The 17415-nt window shown below is 28.4% G+C and overlaps 2 protein-coding genes across 5 annotated transcripts; both read right to left on the reverse strand.

The window, feature by feature from the left end:
- Positions 1-937: 937 nt before the first annotated feature.
- NET3B (Kinase interacting (KIP1-like) family protein) lies at positions 938-4325 on the reverse strand. 4 transcript variants are annotated; one of them, XM_020355185.3, is made up of 3 exons: positions 3964-4325; positions 2863-3006; positions 938-1891 (listed from the first exon to the last, which is right to left on the reverse strand). In XM_020355185.3, exons 2-3 carry the CDS (start codon positions 2957-2959, stop codon positions 1095-1097), a joined length of 894 nt encoding a protein of 297 aa, XP_020210774.2. In that variant the 5' UTR covers positions 2960-3006; positions 3964-4325; the 3' UTR covers positions 938-1094. The 4 variants fall into 4 exon arrangements, with proteins under 4 accessions (XP_020210774.2, XP_029126947.2, XP_029126946.2 ...); XM_029271114.2 differs by lacking the exon at positions 3964-4325 and adding an exon at positions 3810-3940; XM_029271113.2 differs by lacking the exon at positions 3964-4325 and adding an exon at positions 3145-3782.
- A 1969-nt stretch (positions 4326-6294) lies between these two features.
- LOC109797731 (uncharacterized) lies at positions 6295-7922 on the reverse strand. Its single transcript, XM_020357854.3, has 2 exons — positions 7445-7922; positions 6295-6584 (listed from the first exon to the last, which is right to left on the reverse strand). The coding sequence occupies exons 1-2, from the start codon at positions 7711-7713 to the stop codon at positions 6494-6496; spliced, it is 360 nt and encodes a 119-aa protein (XP_020213443.1). The 5' UTR covers positions 7714-7922; the 3' UTR covers positions 6295-6493.
- Between the last annotated feature and the right edge of the window lie 9493 nt (positions 7923-17415).

A 17415-nucleotide genomic window follows, 5' to 3' on the forward strand; every position in this document is an offset into this window, starting at 1 on the left:
CTGTTTCCTACTACCCCTGCTAAAGGTAGAGTTGCTCATTCCCCATCATATTCCTCACTGCCAACAATTCCTTCAAGTCCGAGTCCTCCCAACCCAGATCTTTTGGGTACTCCAGGCACTGTATTCGCTTTTTTCCCATCTGAGGCTCCTGCTTGCTATTCATATCAACTCTTGTATTCAGTTTCATGTTTGACTTTACCATTCATTTTATAATGTGGCTTCATGTCTTGTGAATAGATTGATCTTGTGTAGTTGTGTTCTTATAACTATGTGCATGCCTTTTCCACATATAAGATTAGCACTCAGTTTAACCATTGATCCAAATAAAAATTCAGGGCATGCATTTGACATAAATAATTATAGATTTATAGTTAGATATCGTTCATAAAATAGTCTTGTCTGATTAGTAATTTTATCTCACTCAAATCCAATCAGTTTATAATAGTCTTATTTTATCTAAATCAATTTAGTTCATAATAATCTTATCTGACTTGATCCAAATTAGTTTATAATAGTTTTATCATACTCAAATCAAATTGTTTTTCTGTATAAAATATATGTAGTCTCTTAAATAAAATGCCATTTATTTTTATATCTGTACAACATTCTTCTCAAATTGACCGTAAAAGTAAATATAAAAATTTTTACGAGAAGGATATCAGAGTGATTGAATAAAAGAAGGGACATTTTCTCGCCACAATTTTGAGACACAAAGGAGAGAAGTGCTACCGTTGCCACTTACCATCACCAACCTATGAACTTAATAATTGATCGACCTAAGGATAAGTTAGTCCCTTTCCCCTAGGACCACAAATCACTTTGATGGCCCTGCTTAGGACAAATGGACACACTTCGAATTAGGAAAGAGGGAGAGGGGCATGTAAAAGACAGATATAGAATGTAATGAAACTCATTAAAGAAAGGACACTTCAAAAAATATAACGAATATGACTAGTACTTACTCTAGTAGTTAAGACCAAAACATAATACATAAAGATTTTAAGCCTAGGATATTTGAGTAACACGTTCCTAAAACAAAAATAAACATATTTATAAGATTGTTGTACTTGTACATAATTACGCTACGAAATATTCTAAATTTGTAAACCACATCTAGAGAGCTCAACGCTGGGCTGATTCTTTGGAGTACCATTGAACAACTTCATCGAAAATGCTCCCACAATTTTGTTGATCTCAAATGGGTTCTTCCATTTCTTGAAGGACTCCTTAGCAATGAAGTTTTTCATCTTCACATTCTCCTGCTTCAGCACATCTATTGCTAAACTCAGCTGTCTTATCACCTCTATCTTCTCTTCATCCTTCTGCTTCAGTTGTTCCTTCTGTGCCTCGTTCTCATCTCTAAGCCTTTCCATTTCTTCCCTCAGCATCATCACTTCATCGCAAATGGTATCCTTCTGCTTGATTTGATCCCTATGAGCCATGTTCTCTTCATTGAGTTTCTTGATTTCATCCCTCAGCTTCATCACTTCATCATCGCTCTCAGCCACAAACGAAACATGGTCCTCTTTTGTGCAGTTGTGAAGAAACTTGGTACCCTCTTCCTCCTCATGCTCAGGATCATCAACTTCAGATTCCTCTGACTCGTATGCATCACAATGCTCAGAATGAGAATAGGTATCAAATCCATTATCTGAAAAAGTCGTCAACTTCTCAAACTGATACTTGGCTGAAGCAAAAGGTGACCCCCCAGAATAAGTATCAGGTTTGACTTGATCATAGCGCTCAGCTAGGGAACGGTGAGACCTGTAGAAATCCTCAACCATTCTCACAAGCTCTGGTCTTTTCTTGTAATACATCTCTGCACGTTTGGCAAAGGAATCTGCATCTTCTTCAATTAATTTTAACATTGCCGTTGTCTTCTCATTAAGTTCTGCAACAAACATGCAACAGGCAATCACACTTAAATTTGTTGCATGGTAGGATCAACTTGTTTTGAAGAACTAATCGCTTTGATTTTAATCTTCCAAATATAGCTTTTAAACAAGGAAACGTTAACTAATTTTGTTAATTATGATATTAAAAGAAAAGTTTTTATTGAAAAATATTACAAATACACTTTCACCGTAATTTTCAATGCATATATGATTTTCAATAAAACCATTCTAGAATCAATTCCCTTAAAAAAAAATGACAAATGATATCTGATGCCTAATGTATTGAGGATATTAGTTAGGAAATTAAAAATGTAAACTTTCCTATTATAAAATATTATTGCACCTCACTGTAATATCTAACATATACTATGTTCTAATGAAAACTTTCTATTTTTTATTCATTAACTTGTGTCCGACGGAAGTTGTTGAGTTTGAGAACTCCTTGGAATTCAGGATCACCATTAGAAATGACTAACATGATTTTCAACAGCAAGAAGCCAAGACCGATTAATAAATTATAAGTAATATATTCTTAAAAGGTATTTTATGAGATAATATGTGAGCTCATTTTATAATCTTAAGGTTATTTTATGATTAAAGTATAAAATTGTTACAATTTTTAAATTTAATGCAGTATGATAGTACCCACTAAAATGAGTTATATTGACTCCATGTGCAACATTGAAGAAGCTTTTATTAGAGTAGTTATCAAACCCAAAAAAAGAATGTGCACAAAAAGGTTCCATGGGTTGCTCCAACGGCTAAATCCACAAGGCAAAAGGTAGAAAAGATAAAGAACTTGTGCACTAAAAGGTTCCATGGGGCATGAGTTGCTGAGTTGCTCATTACGGTGCTCCCATAACCTTTTTATTTTTGTTCTCTAGTGTTCCTCTATTCCTACGGTAACTTTTCACTTGGCAATAAAATAAAATAAAAAAGTGTAGCAAATTTATAAGGAAATGCATACCAGAGAGAGTGGATTGAAGCCATGGGGATCGTTTAGTAGTGGTGTGGCTATCAAGCCACCACCAGTGTGACGGTTGATTCTTCGTCATCTCAGCCATCTTCTCCTTCTTCACTCCTCTTCTCTTGGTTAATTAACCTCAAGATCCTATATATACAACAATCAAAAACACAACAATAAAGAACCTTGGACCCCAAACAAAAGCGTAACGATCAACTAGTTAAATAAACAATAGTTAAGAAGCGACTAAGAGAATGACATGCCTCTTCGTTATTTTCAACATACCACAAAAGCACACAAACACGTGTTAACATCATACAGCACGGTCATCCCCACCATCTCAACACTGCTGCTATTACTAGTTATCTATGACACGACTCTTCTCTCCCACTAAACAAATTATTTTACTAATATAACTGGTGAATGTAGAATCTCTCATATATGTTTTTATGCTGCGAAGTGGATATCTCATACTCTCAGGGTATAAGGAGTTTGCAAAAAAAAAAATGAAGATACGTGACTATTTTCTTTGGGCATCTTAGAATAAATTTCTGAAAGTATTTTTAAAAAAAAATCAAAATAAACTTTTCTGTTTACTAAAAACCAGTTTATACATAAATTAAAAATAAAATTAAAAAAAATGAATAAGAAAAAACTTCAACAAATTACTTTACACACCAGTTAATTGTACCTTATAAATGATTATTTTTTCTTATATTTTATCTGGTTCAACAGAAGTTTAAACACACATGTCCATTGTATAAGAATTGTCCTTGAGCTGTGTAAATTATTCTAGTTACATTACTATTTATTTCAACTATATCACTTGTTAAATATGAGATCTTCATCAGAAAACATTAAACTCCAAAACTAAAGTGTATCCTAAAGAAGGGTGGAATAAATCAACAGAACGAAGAGGACAAAAGAGTTCAAAATAGAGAGAAACAAACATTAGGCACAACAACAACTTGGAGCAATGATTAAAGATTTCAGTGTTTTGAGGTTATCCCAGTAGATAAACATTTTGCAAAGCGTCACCAAAGGGAGAAAAAGACTCCAACTTTACAACACCCATGAGAGAAGCTGAGAAGGAAGAAAGGTTACCTGATTGAAGTCGTTGTTCTAACTTGTAAGGTGGTTGGGTTTTCTTAGCTATTGAAGGGCTTCAGAATCACACATTACTTACGCTGAATCAAAGTCTTTTTCGTTGTCTTGAGGTGTGTTTGTGCTGTTCTGGAACTGTGGTGGAGTTACGTCCACTCAAGAAACACTGAGATGGAAGCGTTGCATCATAAATAACCCTCTTCTTTCTGATTTTGAATTTCTTTGTCTCTTTCTAAGCTCTCAACCTATCATATTCCTCCACGTGTAGGCAATATCTAGGCCCAATCCCCCTCCTGGGCCCAAACCCGATATCTTTAATGTTTGTTTAAACCTTAAACCGATATCTAACAACGGTTTCTGTTTTTTAATGATAAGATTTTTGAGGATTAACATGATAGGATCATGGAATCCGAAATAATAAGATGATTATGTTGTGTAAAGTAAATAATATTTAAAAATAGATGGAAGTAGATCTGGGTGATGGATCATGGATCATGGATCATGGATCATGGATCATGGATCATGGATCATGGATCATGGATCATGGAATAGATGGAGCGTGCACTACAACTACAACTTAGGATAGTTTTTGGTGCAACGGTCATAACACACTCGCCTTCTTTAATTCCTAACTTTGGAATTGCATATTATGGACACACCCTAATTAAGCTACTATCCTTTTTGCTCATTGAAAAAATAAATTAGTTGGTCAATTATATTCCAGAAATAATGTCAACGTGCCCAATGGAGCGGCTGTGTATGATAAATAATATAAAAAAAACATTTTTAAATCAAAATACAAATATTTAAAATCATAATTTTTTAAATTTATATTTTATAATTAGATAAATAAATAATAATTTTTAAAATTGTAAAGAAAATGCATTAATAATCAAGAAATAATTTATTTGTTAAATCAAAAAACTCTATCCAAAATGTAATTTTAAATAAGTTATTTTGAAAATATATTCAATTAATATTTTGGTATTTACATTACACAAACTAAATGCTTAACATATATATTAACGGGTCGAGGCATTCCATGTCTCTATATTTTATATATAAAAATTTAAAATAAAAAAATAGGTTAAGTAATAAAGTTGATTAAAAAATTTAAATGGTTATAGGTAGTTAACTTATTTTTTTATTATTTAAAGATTTTAAGGGTAAAATTATTTTAAAAAAATGTTGAAATGAAAAATCAGTTATAACTCATGCTTATCTTTTATACATATTAGTATAATCTTCTGTATGTTTTATTTAAAGAAAAGATAAAATATAAAATAATTAAAATAAAATATAAATGATAAATAACAAAAAAATGAAAAAGATAGAATGTTAAGATAAAAAAAATAATCACTTATCATTATAGAGAATAATCATGATTTTGATTTTTTTTTTTTTGTAAAGATCGCAATAAAAATTGAACTTAAGTCTCATACTTCTAACTACCTCAATCTCTCATCACCTGATCATTAGGCTAATCCTAATAGTTGAATCATTGTTAGTTTACAATGATAGAATTTTGGCGAGAAACTAAAATTTAAGTTAAAATTTATGAAATTAAATAATAAAGTAATAAGAAGAGATGATTATGATGTGTAAAATTAGTATCCCTTTTATATATTATTATATATATATATATTATACAAATTAATTCTTATAAATTAAATATGAATCTTTATCTTATGTTAAACTGTTTTTAACTAGGAATTTTTTTCATAATTTCTTATTTAACTAGTATTTTAACATGTGTAATGTACATGCTAAATATTTATTATATATAACTAAAATTTATAATAAATTATATATAAATAAATATTTTAAAATATAAATTATATTTTAAATTTATAATAAATAATTTGTAACATGATAATTTTTTATTTATTATTTAATGAAAATTTATTTTTAAAATATTTAAATTAATTTATAAATAATTATATTGGATACGTAACAAAAATGGTGAAAATCAATTATATGTGGCTAGGTTCATCTGATTTGAGTCAGAAATATGATTTCTTATTGAACTTTAAAATACAGTGGAATTCCCAACGGCATTTGTTACGAGACCTAATATTAATAATGCACAACTACAATTAAAATAAATATGATTTAGCAATTTCGCTTGTTATTATTGGGTTTGTGGCATTTTGTTGGGATGCTAGAGACAGTAACGTTAACTGAAATAAATTCAAGAGAAAAAAAAAAAAGAAACTATAGAGCGTTAATTAAGATGACGGAAAGAAAAAAGAAATCAATGACAGGAAGATCAAATTTAAAGTTAAAGTGGCTTCAAAATCTTTTTGAACAATGACGTGAAAATCATGATCGTTGACCAAAATTCTTTAAATTTAGATAAATTATTATAATTATAATAAATAAGACATGCACAACACATTATTACATAGAGTAAAAAAGTGACTTCCCAGTCATCAAAACTAGAATGAAACACAAATAGCAAAGCCCTCTTAAATGAACATGGATATGGGCTTCACAATCATGGCCACTGGGCTCAACGTAAAGCCTGTTGTCAGTAAGGAGGTGGTGGGCCGCCTGGGCCTCGGCCTCCTGGACCACCGAAACAATCTCGGAACAACCAACAACAGCACAAGCAGTAGAAGCTGCATTTTCCGGTTACAATGAATTAAAATTTAGAAATCATCTCTAAGCCTCTAGCATATAGAATAGTTAAAGATTCATGAATAAGCACTATCATAGTTTCATCATGCTATGCACCACCAATTTTTATTTTTTTAATGTTACTCTTTATAAAAATAAACAACACCTTTGGTCTTGTGTAATATACTATACATCATTTTCATTCTTCAAATTTTAATTTCACAATTTTAATCTTTTAATTTATAAAATTTTATAATATTTCAATCATCAAGAATTTCACAATTCACACTTTTTAAATATTTATACTCTTTATTATATATTAGCCATTTTTCTACAATCATAATTCTCATAAATAAAATAAAAGAAGAAAAAAAAATATACATACAAGAAATTAATTATCTATTCTATTAATAATAACTATTCGTTTATTTTTAACTACATTATATTTCCTTTTTGTAGTTAATCAAAATTTATAGAAGTACAAAATGTCTTTTTTTCACTAATTTATTATAATCTTAAAATAAATAGATAATACAGTAATTAATATTCAATAATATTTAAATTTTATTAAAATTTTATTTTATTTACATAAAATTGGTAAAATAAAATAAAAATAAGATACAATGATGATTTAAATTGTAATTTATCCTATATATCATAAAATATTAATTATTATATCATTTACTTAATATCAAATCTTATGATAATAAAATTTAAGACTAAAAATATAAATTATATAAAATTGAATACTACAACGAAGAAATTAAATATTGAGAGACTAAAACAACCACATATCACATGCTATAAAAGAATCAAAAGTGTAAATCAATAAAAAAAAATAAAAAAAAATAGTGTTACTCACCATGATGAAACAAGGTTGCATAAACCATTTGCAAATCCACCGAAAAACCCACCAGGCCCAAAGAAACCAGGTCCACCAAAACCCCAACCAGGGCCACCCGGGCCAGGACCCCAACCTGGCCCTCCAGGCCCAGGGCCCCAACCCGGCCCACCAGGTCCTCCACCACCAGGACCCCAACCCGGCCCGCCAGGTCCTCCACCGCCAGGACCCCAACCCGGCCCGCCAGGTCCTCCACCACCAGGACCTCCCCCTGGTCCGCCAGGTCCCATGTTACCTGGCTACCCCTTTACAACACCAAACACCACAGTGGAGACAACGACGGAGAAACCAAACACTGCTGAAATTTTGAGACAAAACCTATGAACACAAACACAAACACAAAGTTGGCTCCTATTTAGAGGCTTTAACGTTCCACAACTTTCCTTCTTCACTAAGCTATACAATCATATAACTCCACACTTTTTACCAATAACCATTATTTTTGCCATCAAATATCAAATATCAAATATCTATCTAACAACCCACAACTGTCGGTCAATGTCACTCTTAGCTACCTTTCAAACCTACGAATCAAACCAAAATTTAATTTAGTACATGCATGTTGCCAGAGATAACAGACTAACACTTCTTCCATGTATATTCCTTTCAATTTCAATTCAATTCACGTTGTCATTATCAACTGAATCTCAATTTTGGCCTAAAAATTGTGTTAAACAGTAACTTTTAATGTTTGGTCAATTATTGGATTTTTCAAAACCAAATTTAGGATTGATAGGAATAATTTTACAAAAAGTTATTGACAGATAGATTATAGATACATATATTATAGATTTTAATTATCAACTCATATATATTATGTTTTAAGGAAAAAAAAAACATCTTATCGGCGTGAATTAAGAGTTATTTTTCACCCTTAACAAAATTCAATATGCAGTAAAAATAAATAATGTTGTGAAAATTTGAGTTTTTTTTAACAATTTTATTGAATAAAATTAATTTTATGTACATAAATTATAATATTTTATCAACAAGTTATTGGTTTGAGTAAAAATGAACTCAATCTTAATAAATGAGTTATTGAATTCGATCTTGTATAAAAAATTAGATTTCCAAGATGATAAATCATTTATATTAATTGAAAAAAACATTTTTAAAATTTTATATTTAAACTTCAAATGATTTTGATTTATCATCCAAACAAAAATAATGCATATCAACTCACCTTTAGAGTTTAAGTCCTAACGAAAATCAATTTTTGTAATCTCCATTAAAAATAATTCACAATTACATTTTACATCTAAATCTTTACCTTTATCAAGTTTTTTTTTTATAAATTATTTATTATTTAATAAGTTACTAGCATTTTTAATTTGTGTTTATGTACATATATGTTTAGTATATATAATTAAATTTTATAATAAATTACATATATATACATAAATACTATAATGAAAACATAAATTATCTTTAAAAATAATATAAATAGATATTTTTAATATATAAATTATATTTTAAATTTATGATAAATAATTTATATTATAGTAAGAAATTAGTTATTAATAATTCATTTTAAAATATTAACATTTAATTTCTAAATAAATAAATTAAGATCAAATTAGATAAAAAAAATTTTAAAAATATTATTATAAACCTCTTTTTCATTTAGAAAAAATTTAAAAATATTATCGTGATACATGTTTGTATTTAATATATAATATTTAATTTAACTTTAGCCGATATGTAATTATCTTAAGTGAAATTAGATTGAGATCGTTTTGGTAATATACAAAAATAAATATTTATTTTATAGAGAAAAGGATTTTAACCTACAAATTCGTTAAAACATAAAAAACAATGACATTAACCTATCAACTTAACTTTTCATTTGAACGATTAGATTGATTTGAATGTGTGTTTTCATTTATTCTTTTTTTTTTTTTGGATAATCTTTTAGCAGTATTTTTATTCTGCACAAAAAATAAATTCTAGAATAACTCGATTAAGAGATCATTGTATAAATTTTTTATTAAAAGTTAAAATAAAGTTATATAAAATAATTTGCAAATACACGTCTTTATTGAAACTTTCTGCCTTGGATTTCTTATCACTAGTTCACTACACTAAAGGGTATTGATTAGCATCTTCCTATTTAATATGCAATTTTAATTTCTTAATTTATTAATACTCCTTTAATTCCCTGATTTAATAAAACCAGTAATTTTGTTCTAAAAAAATTTAATATTCATTTATTGTTTTATTATAATTATAATATTGACTTTAACTTAGTAATTAATTTTTTTTGAAGCAATAATTAATATTTAATAATATTTTATTTTATTTTAATTTGAATATTTTAAAATAATATTTTAATTTCATTTCATTTAAGAGTTTTTAATTATTAATTACACAACAATAGGCAAATATTATTATAAATTTAAAGATTAACAAAGAATTTACTATTAGACCAAACTTGCAAAATTTACAAATTAAGGAAATTAAAATTACTTAAATTACGGATTAAACATTATAGAAATAAAAAAAGTAAAATTTAGTGAAAAAAAAAACAGTTTTTACGATTTATTGTGAGACGATAACAATTGAATGAAATGCAGAGGCAGGAGTCAGCAATAATCCGAATCAAGAATTTGGGAAGAAAGAAAATTGTTGGAAAAGCTTGGGAAACAAATAAACAGATATGACACAAAGAACAAAAACCTAAAATGCAAAGAGAGAGCAATAAGCGAATGAACTGCAGAGCAGAATCAATAATTTGGGGGAATAAATAAAGTTGTAGGAACAATAAATCGAGATTACGCAGAGAAGAAAACCCTAAAATGAAAAGAAAGAGCCTCAGATTAGCATTTTGGCACATTCTTCATCGCAACAACAACGTGCGCACAATTGTCGTCGCAGCTCATGCCAATAATACTGTCATCACCAGCCACTCCTCAAAAACAAAACGAATCATTCCCAAACTCATAAACAAGTTCAATTAAAACAAAATACCATGCTCAACAAAAACAGAACAGAGAATAAATTTCTCCCATCAGAGCCTCACAACGATTGCGAATTGCAAGTAACGGCAATTAGGGTTTCAAGGCAAAGAAGCTCTTTGAGGCAGGGACGCCCTTTTAAACAGAACAAGACAAAACGCGTTTTGCTGCCACGTCGTATGAGGCTATCGTTGGGCTTCTTCACTTTCTCCGGCCCACCTTTCCATCTACGCAGGCCCATTAGCTTTGGATCTTAAATTTCTTTTATTCTTCTTTTACAAACAAGTTAAATAATAAAGATTTATTTTTATATATAAAAAATACATTCACTAAATTTTCCGCCCACATTTTACAGCAAACGAATGCATATTGAATTAAATAATCATGTAATGGGTCTAATTACCGGTTACATTAATTTCAAACTAAACCGTGGACTGCTCATTTTAATTGGTTATTTAAATTTTAACCATAACCATGATTAACTATTTATAAAATGACCGGTTAATTAAAAGTAGTTATAAATTTTCAACTGTTTTATTTTTTAAAAATAGAATCCAGTTATTATTTTTTAAATTAATTAGTTATGGTTAACTACTTAAATATAACTGGTTATATATATATATATATATATATATATATATATATATATATATATATATATTAAAACCAGTTAAAAAAAATATTCTTCGAAGTCTCCTCTCTAGTTCCCCTCTTTCTCGTATGAATCTTAAATCGGAGAATAAAAGTGCAAATTATTAAGAACTGAAAGGAAATCAAATTACAAAACCAAGTATTTTGAAGAATTTGAAAAGGGAAAAGTTCTACTTTTCTTGTTAGATTGGTATAATGCATGTGAAATCTCAAACTTTGTGAAAAATTTTTAGGAAATCACTTTGCGCATATTTGGTTCATCTTACGTTATTAGCAACATGTATATGGCAGAGGTTTTTATAATTGTGTTAACAACCAGATAAATGTGTCAATTCACAAATGTAAACTCAAACATAAGAGACATGACGAGAAGGATGTAGAAAAAACATGATAAGTATTGGGAGAATCTTGAAAACTCAAATGTGTTATTATTAATTGCTTTTGTGTTGGACCCTATATACAAATTGAAGTATCCAAGTTGGTTCATTGATCAAAATTTTAATTTATTCAAGGTAAATGAGTTGGAAAAAAAAGTATAGAAACAAGTTTGAATGCCATTTTTGAAGAGTTTAGGAGTGGAGCATTATGAGATAGGCGTTGGCTATGCCTATCTTCATGGTGTCATCCGAATGTGTCTTTAGTACTAGAGAATGAGTTCTAGATTAATATCGTAGTTGACTTACACCAAAATAAGTAGAAGCATTTATTTGTATATAAGTTTGGCTCAAATGATCACCTTTTTCAATATTTTTCATAAAAGATATTGAATAGATTGAGAAATTTAAGAAAAGTAAGATAAAAAATATTTATTTAGTATTTTATTGTTACTTATTTAATTATGACTAGATAAAAAAGTAATATGTTGTCTTTTTTTTTAAAGAATGATTTTCTCCTAAGATTAAGATGGCACTGCTAGTTCAAACTATATTACCCTTGATGATGATTGATAATTGAAAAAATATAATGGAAGAATAATAAGGTGTTGAAGTGAGAAAAGGAATGAAGGAATTGAAAGAAGTTGCTACTAATGCACTAAAAAAAATGTGTCTTCTACCAAAATCTTTTCTAAGTTAGCACTATAAAGTAAAAATGTTTGGTGTAGGGAATTAGGTATTTAAAAAAAATGTTTTGGTTTGAATATTTGGTTAGTTTTCCTTTTAATGATTTTGTTGATTATGCTTTCTATTGTTTTGTCATGTTTATTATATTTAAAATTCTAATCAAGAATAAGATCATCATCACAATTATTTACACCATTATAATCCTATTTTAACATGTTTGTGTAATATTTTATCAAACTTTTGATTTGAATTTGTCTTGTCTCTTTATAAGATTTGCTTACTTACACAATGTTTTAATTTTTTTTGAATTTAAGGATCATAGTGTTGGAATATATGTTTTAAAATTATGCTAGTGGTGCATGTAGTTGTAATTAAAATTTGTTGACAGTTAAAAATATAAAGAGAAGTGACCGCACGCGCAAAGGTGAAATTTCCTCACAAGTCACATGGGAAAAAGAAAAAACAGATTTTAAAAAATTGAAAAATAAAAGTGATGAATACCATACTACAATGTTATAAAAATTAGTTTTAAAAACCAATATTTTCTTTCAAATTTGGTTATATAACTGGTTTGAAAATATAGCCATTTATATAACCATTTTTTTAAAAAAGTTATAACCGGTTATTATATGCTAGCAAGAAAAAAACCTCATACATGTGGTTTAGCAATAGAGATTGATCCAGCTTAAGCAAAGTTAGAGATGTGAATCCTGTCTTGTGTATGCAGTCACGTTAAATCTTGGGACCAGCTATCCCACCCTTTAAGGTGCCTCTAACGTAGCCAGGAAATTAGTTCCTATTATTAGCGGTGAATACTTCAGGAACGAAAAAAAAAACATGCTAGCAGGAAAAAAACACTCCTGTCTACATTGTATTAAAAGAAAAAAAATAAATAAGAAAAAAAATAAGAAGTTACTCATAAGAAAAATAGTTATTAAAAATTAAACCAAGGATAAAATGGTTCATATAAAAATGGAAATTAAAAGTAATTATTAAAAATGATATTCCTTTTATATATTCGTATAAATTTATTATTTTCAAGTTTAAAAATTTTATTAATTTTTTATTTTTTATAAATAAAAAGTTATAATAGTTTAAAAAAAGTTGAGACCAAGGTGGTTACCGAAAAGGATATTCCATTTATATATTAGCATAAATTATATTTAATTATTAAAAACCAGTTATAATTAAGTTAAAACAACTACTTATAAATATAGTTATTAAATGGTTATAATTAAGCTATTTTAGTAACTTAATCATGAGCAGTCCTGTACTCCTGTTCTCATCTTAATAATATTCAATACTTAGATTTTTTTAAGTTTTAATTACACGATTTTAGCTCATTAATTTTACAATATTCATAATTTTGGTTAAACCATAAAATATGTACTTGTTAATTGACATGAAATTAAACAAATAATATAATATTTAATATTTAATAATATTTATATAAATTGTACTTTTAATTCTCACATTTATTTCATTAAAATGTACAAAAAGAATAAAAATAAGGTAAAAATTGAAGACGAAAAGTTTAATTGAATTTTATTTGTCAAAGTATTTACATAATTTTAAATCATGATTAATATTATAATTTTAAGTTTTTATTGATCAATAAATAAATATTTAATTATTTAACTAAAACTGTAAATAATTGAGTTGAATTGATTTACGTAAATATTTTATTTTATTTTATTTTTTAGGTTATCAAATATTAATTACATGACTATATACTTATATCATTAACTAAATTTTATTTAATCCATTAATTTATGACGGGTTTGAATTTGTAAACTCGTGTAAAAATAAATCGAATTGAGTTGACCTACCTATTATCTAATCTATGATGGGTTAAATTGGATTTAACTTAATTATCCAATTTAAAAACTCTATTAACATAAGCTTAAAAATACAACGTAGTCTTAATTGAGATTTATTAGCATATTTTATTTTCTTTAAAATGATCGTCATAATATTAATGGTAAAACCATCACCATTTTTTTTTTTATAGAATAACTTTGAATTTTCTAGAACTTACTATCAACATGACTACCATGAGATGCATGTCATTCTCACCTCTTTATTGAATAAAGAGAGATAGAGATTCATGGATAGTGAAAAGGATGTGTAAGGAGCAAATGAAATATAAATGCTCATTATGTATTCTTAGGCTATGCAATGACCCACTTCAATAAAAAATAATAATAATAAACGAGAGTTGAGAAAAGGAAAGTGAGAGTTCTTGACGTCCAAAGAAAACATATCCATCCCACATCTTACCATCAAAAAAAATTATGGCAACACTTCGGGTTTCTCACTTAATATCAAGCAGTTGGAGTTGGCCCCAAGCATAACAAAGAAAAAATAAAACAAAAATGAATTTTAATGTGTAGTGTAGGATCATATGTAAATTGGAATGTTATTTTAGTAAACTTCTTGTTAAAGCAAGCTATATTGAGAACAAAATGATAGCCTAGACCATTCAATCCAAGTTAGATAGAAACAAAATTGGCGAAGAAAAGTGGCTATGCAATTTTGGAAAAAAGTTGGGACTTTGCATGAGAAGTGAATCTAGTGCAAAGTTTACAAAGAAGTCAATGTCACCGAAATTGGTCCCCAATAACAAAGATTAAAATATTGTCGTTGAATAGGTGGTCTTTTTTACCATAAATGTCCAAAAGTAGATTGGACCATGAATCATGTGTTATTATAGTATAAGAAATGCCAACAAAAATCATAAACCACACCGACTCACAAATTTAATAAAATTGGGAAGTGTGAGATTGCATTCACACGAAAGACCGAGTAGCATAATATGCAAATTTTTCGACACGTCCCAAACTTTCAGAGTTGAGATAGCAAAACAGTGAAGAAAATGAATTGAAAACAAAGAAAATGAAAGAAACAAAATGCAAGAGAGAGACCTAAAAATAGAAGAGCATCATAACACGTTAATATTTAAAACTGGAAATTCAAATGTGAAAATGAACATATAAGATCAGAACAAATATATCATAACACTTTTCATTTTTCAAAAATATTAAATAAGCGTTGGTACCTGTGATTCTGTCAACGATATAATAGTAAATCATGTTTGATTTTTTTTCTTCACAATAAGCATTTATCGTAGAGAAGTATGATAAACTAACACAAGTGGAAAATAAGTGGAGAAGTATGATAAAACTTTTAATCATAAACAAATCTTAACTTATTATCAAGAAATTGTTATAATTTCTGTTTTTGTTTTTCTTTTATAATTGTTTATAGAGAATTTTATTTAAACAAAGTTATTGGTATTTGTTAAAAATTACAAAATTATAAGGAGTGTGACTTATTATAAAATTATTCTATAAGTTCAAATAAAGAAGTTTATCTAAACACAATCATTATTTAACACTTTTTATTATTTTTCAAGACTTACTGAATATTACAAAATCATGAGTAAAATTCATTAATTAAGGAGCTAGATTCATAATTTTTATTTTTTACAAATATCAAAATAATAGTAAAGAACATACTATTAATAATGTGTTATTTAATTTAAGTATAAGCAAAATGCTCACAAAATCTCAGTTAAATGTGCATAGGGGAGCAAATTGATGGATTTACACTGTAACATTCCAACTTGACCCAATACTGTACATGCAAGCCTAACTTGGATAAAGACTTCAAGAATTTCATGTCAAACAGTGAAGGACTTAGTTTTTTGAAATAACCAAAATAATAAAGTATCATGTCATGACCATCCAAATCCAACTCAAGGTTGGACCTTATGGACCACATTGGCCTTCAATGAACAAAAAAAGCTTAAAAGGACCATGACCAACGCCGCAAAAAACCCACAAACAAAATTAACGACTCGAAGCTAAAAATTTAAATTTGTAACACCCTTCCTTTTCATGTTTTTGTTTTCATTATTATCAATTTTTTTTAAAATTGTGTGGGGGAATGGGTGGTGGTGGGGGAGAGGGAGATTTGAGAGTCGCTTATATTTATGCGTGGTCCCAACACTTACAATTATAATAAATGATGTTACCCATCAACTTCTTTATGTACTACACATAATGTGGTCGAACTAGGAAGATTCAATACCATTTCTTTCAATTGCTAATAATATATTTCATCAAAATTAGGGCAAGGTTGGAAAAAGTAATGCTTCTTAGACGTTAGCTCTTGCGATATCATAGTAGTCTCGCAAAACAAAAACAAAATTTCAAACCAATTCTATGTAGTAAACTTCAAACTTATTCTCACGATGGAAGTCTTTTATTTAATTTGTTTTGCCCGATGTAATTGTATTAGACTATTATTTTATAAATATTGTGAGCTCCATTTTTGAAATCAATAAAATTGGAGGGTACCTTAAACAGTACACATACGAAGCATATACTAGTAATATATTAAAGGTGAAGGCAATTTAATTCCACTCGAGGGAGAGAGAGAATCCCGGAGAACCGTGCGTGGGCTTAATATTAAACTCATTAATTATCAGAATTCATTAATGCGTTAAGCTCGATTTCTTGCCAATAAAATAATGAACTATACGTGCAAGACAACTCAGCTCCCTCTTTATTATTCTATTCAAATTATTGGAGTTCATAGTTCAAACACAGAAAAGAAACACATTAATGAAGTGATTGTTAATTCATTACCTTAGACTTAGACCTTAGTTTTTGAGCGGAACTCGTTCGTAATTATTTTAATAAAAACTTTTTGCTCTTTCCTAAAATAATAATAATAATTTATTTTTGTTGTTTTGAAAACAGCGCGAATAGAGACAAAGGCAAACCAAACCTTGATTTAAGATGAGATCTCAACCGTTGATTCTCATTTTACTGTCTAGTCTCAGCTTTTGGACACAAAAGGGACAGCTCAATGGAGTCCATGCCCAGCGAGCGAAACCCCATACTATCATGTCGTTGTCATTATTCTGACCCTAATACCCTTTACCTCACGAAGCCAAAACACATTTTAAAAAGGGTAATGTGGTCATTTCACGTAACCAAACCAATAATTATTAATTTCGGTAATGCTCATCACTCATGCATGCTATACAGTTACCAATTTATGGCTAGCAGTGGATAAAACCAAGGATATATACATATATATTATATTTTGCCTTTCGTTATTTGAAGAGGCAAAAGAAAAATATGAAAATGGCAACAGGCTTTTTTAGTCTTTAGTCTTTAGTCTTTAGTCTTTAGCTTTTGTTGGCATACGTGTAACTAAAATACAATATACATTACGCAGACCGTACACTGCGAAA

Source organism: Cajanus cajan, chromosome 6, assembly GCF_000230855.2.
Source record: "Cajanus cajan strain Asha chromosome 6, NIPB_CcT2T_4, whole genome shotgun sequence".
In the NCBI taxonomy this organism is placed as follows: Eukaryota; Viridiplantae; Streptophyta; class Magnoliopsida; order Fabales; family Fabaceae; genus Cajanus; species Cajanus cajan.

What these genes read in the sequence shown, in the direction of transcription:
- NET3B (XM_020355185.3), bottom strand. Translation starts at nt 2,959, where the DNA reads ATGGCTGAGATGACGAAGAATCAACCGTCACACTGGTGGTGGCTTGAT. An exon ending in GCTTCAATCCACTCTCTCTG is followed by an intron (nt 1,892 to 2,862) that starts GTATGCATTTCC and finishes TGTTTGTTGCAG; the next exon opens with AACTTAATGAGAAGACAACG.
- LOC109797731 (XM_020357854.3), bottom strand. Translation starts at nt 7,713, where the DNA reads ATGGGACCTGGCGGACCAGGGGGAGGTCCTGGTGGTGGAGGACCTGGC. An exon ending in TGCAACCTTGTTTCATCATG is followed by an intron (nt 6,585 to 7,444) that starts GTGAGTAACACT and finishes CGGAAAATGCAG; the next exon opens with CTTCTACTGCTTGTGCTGTT.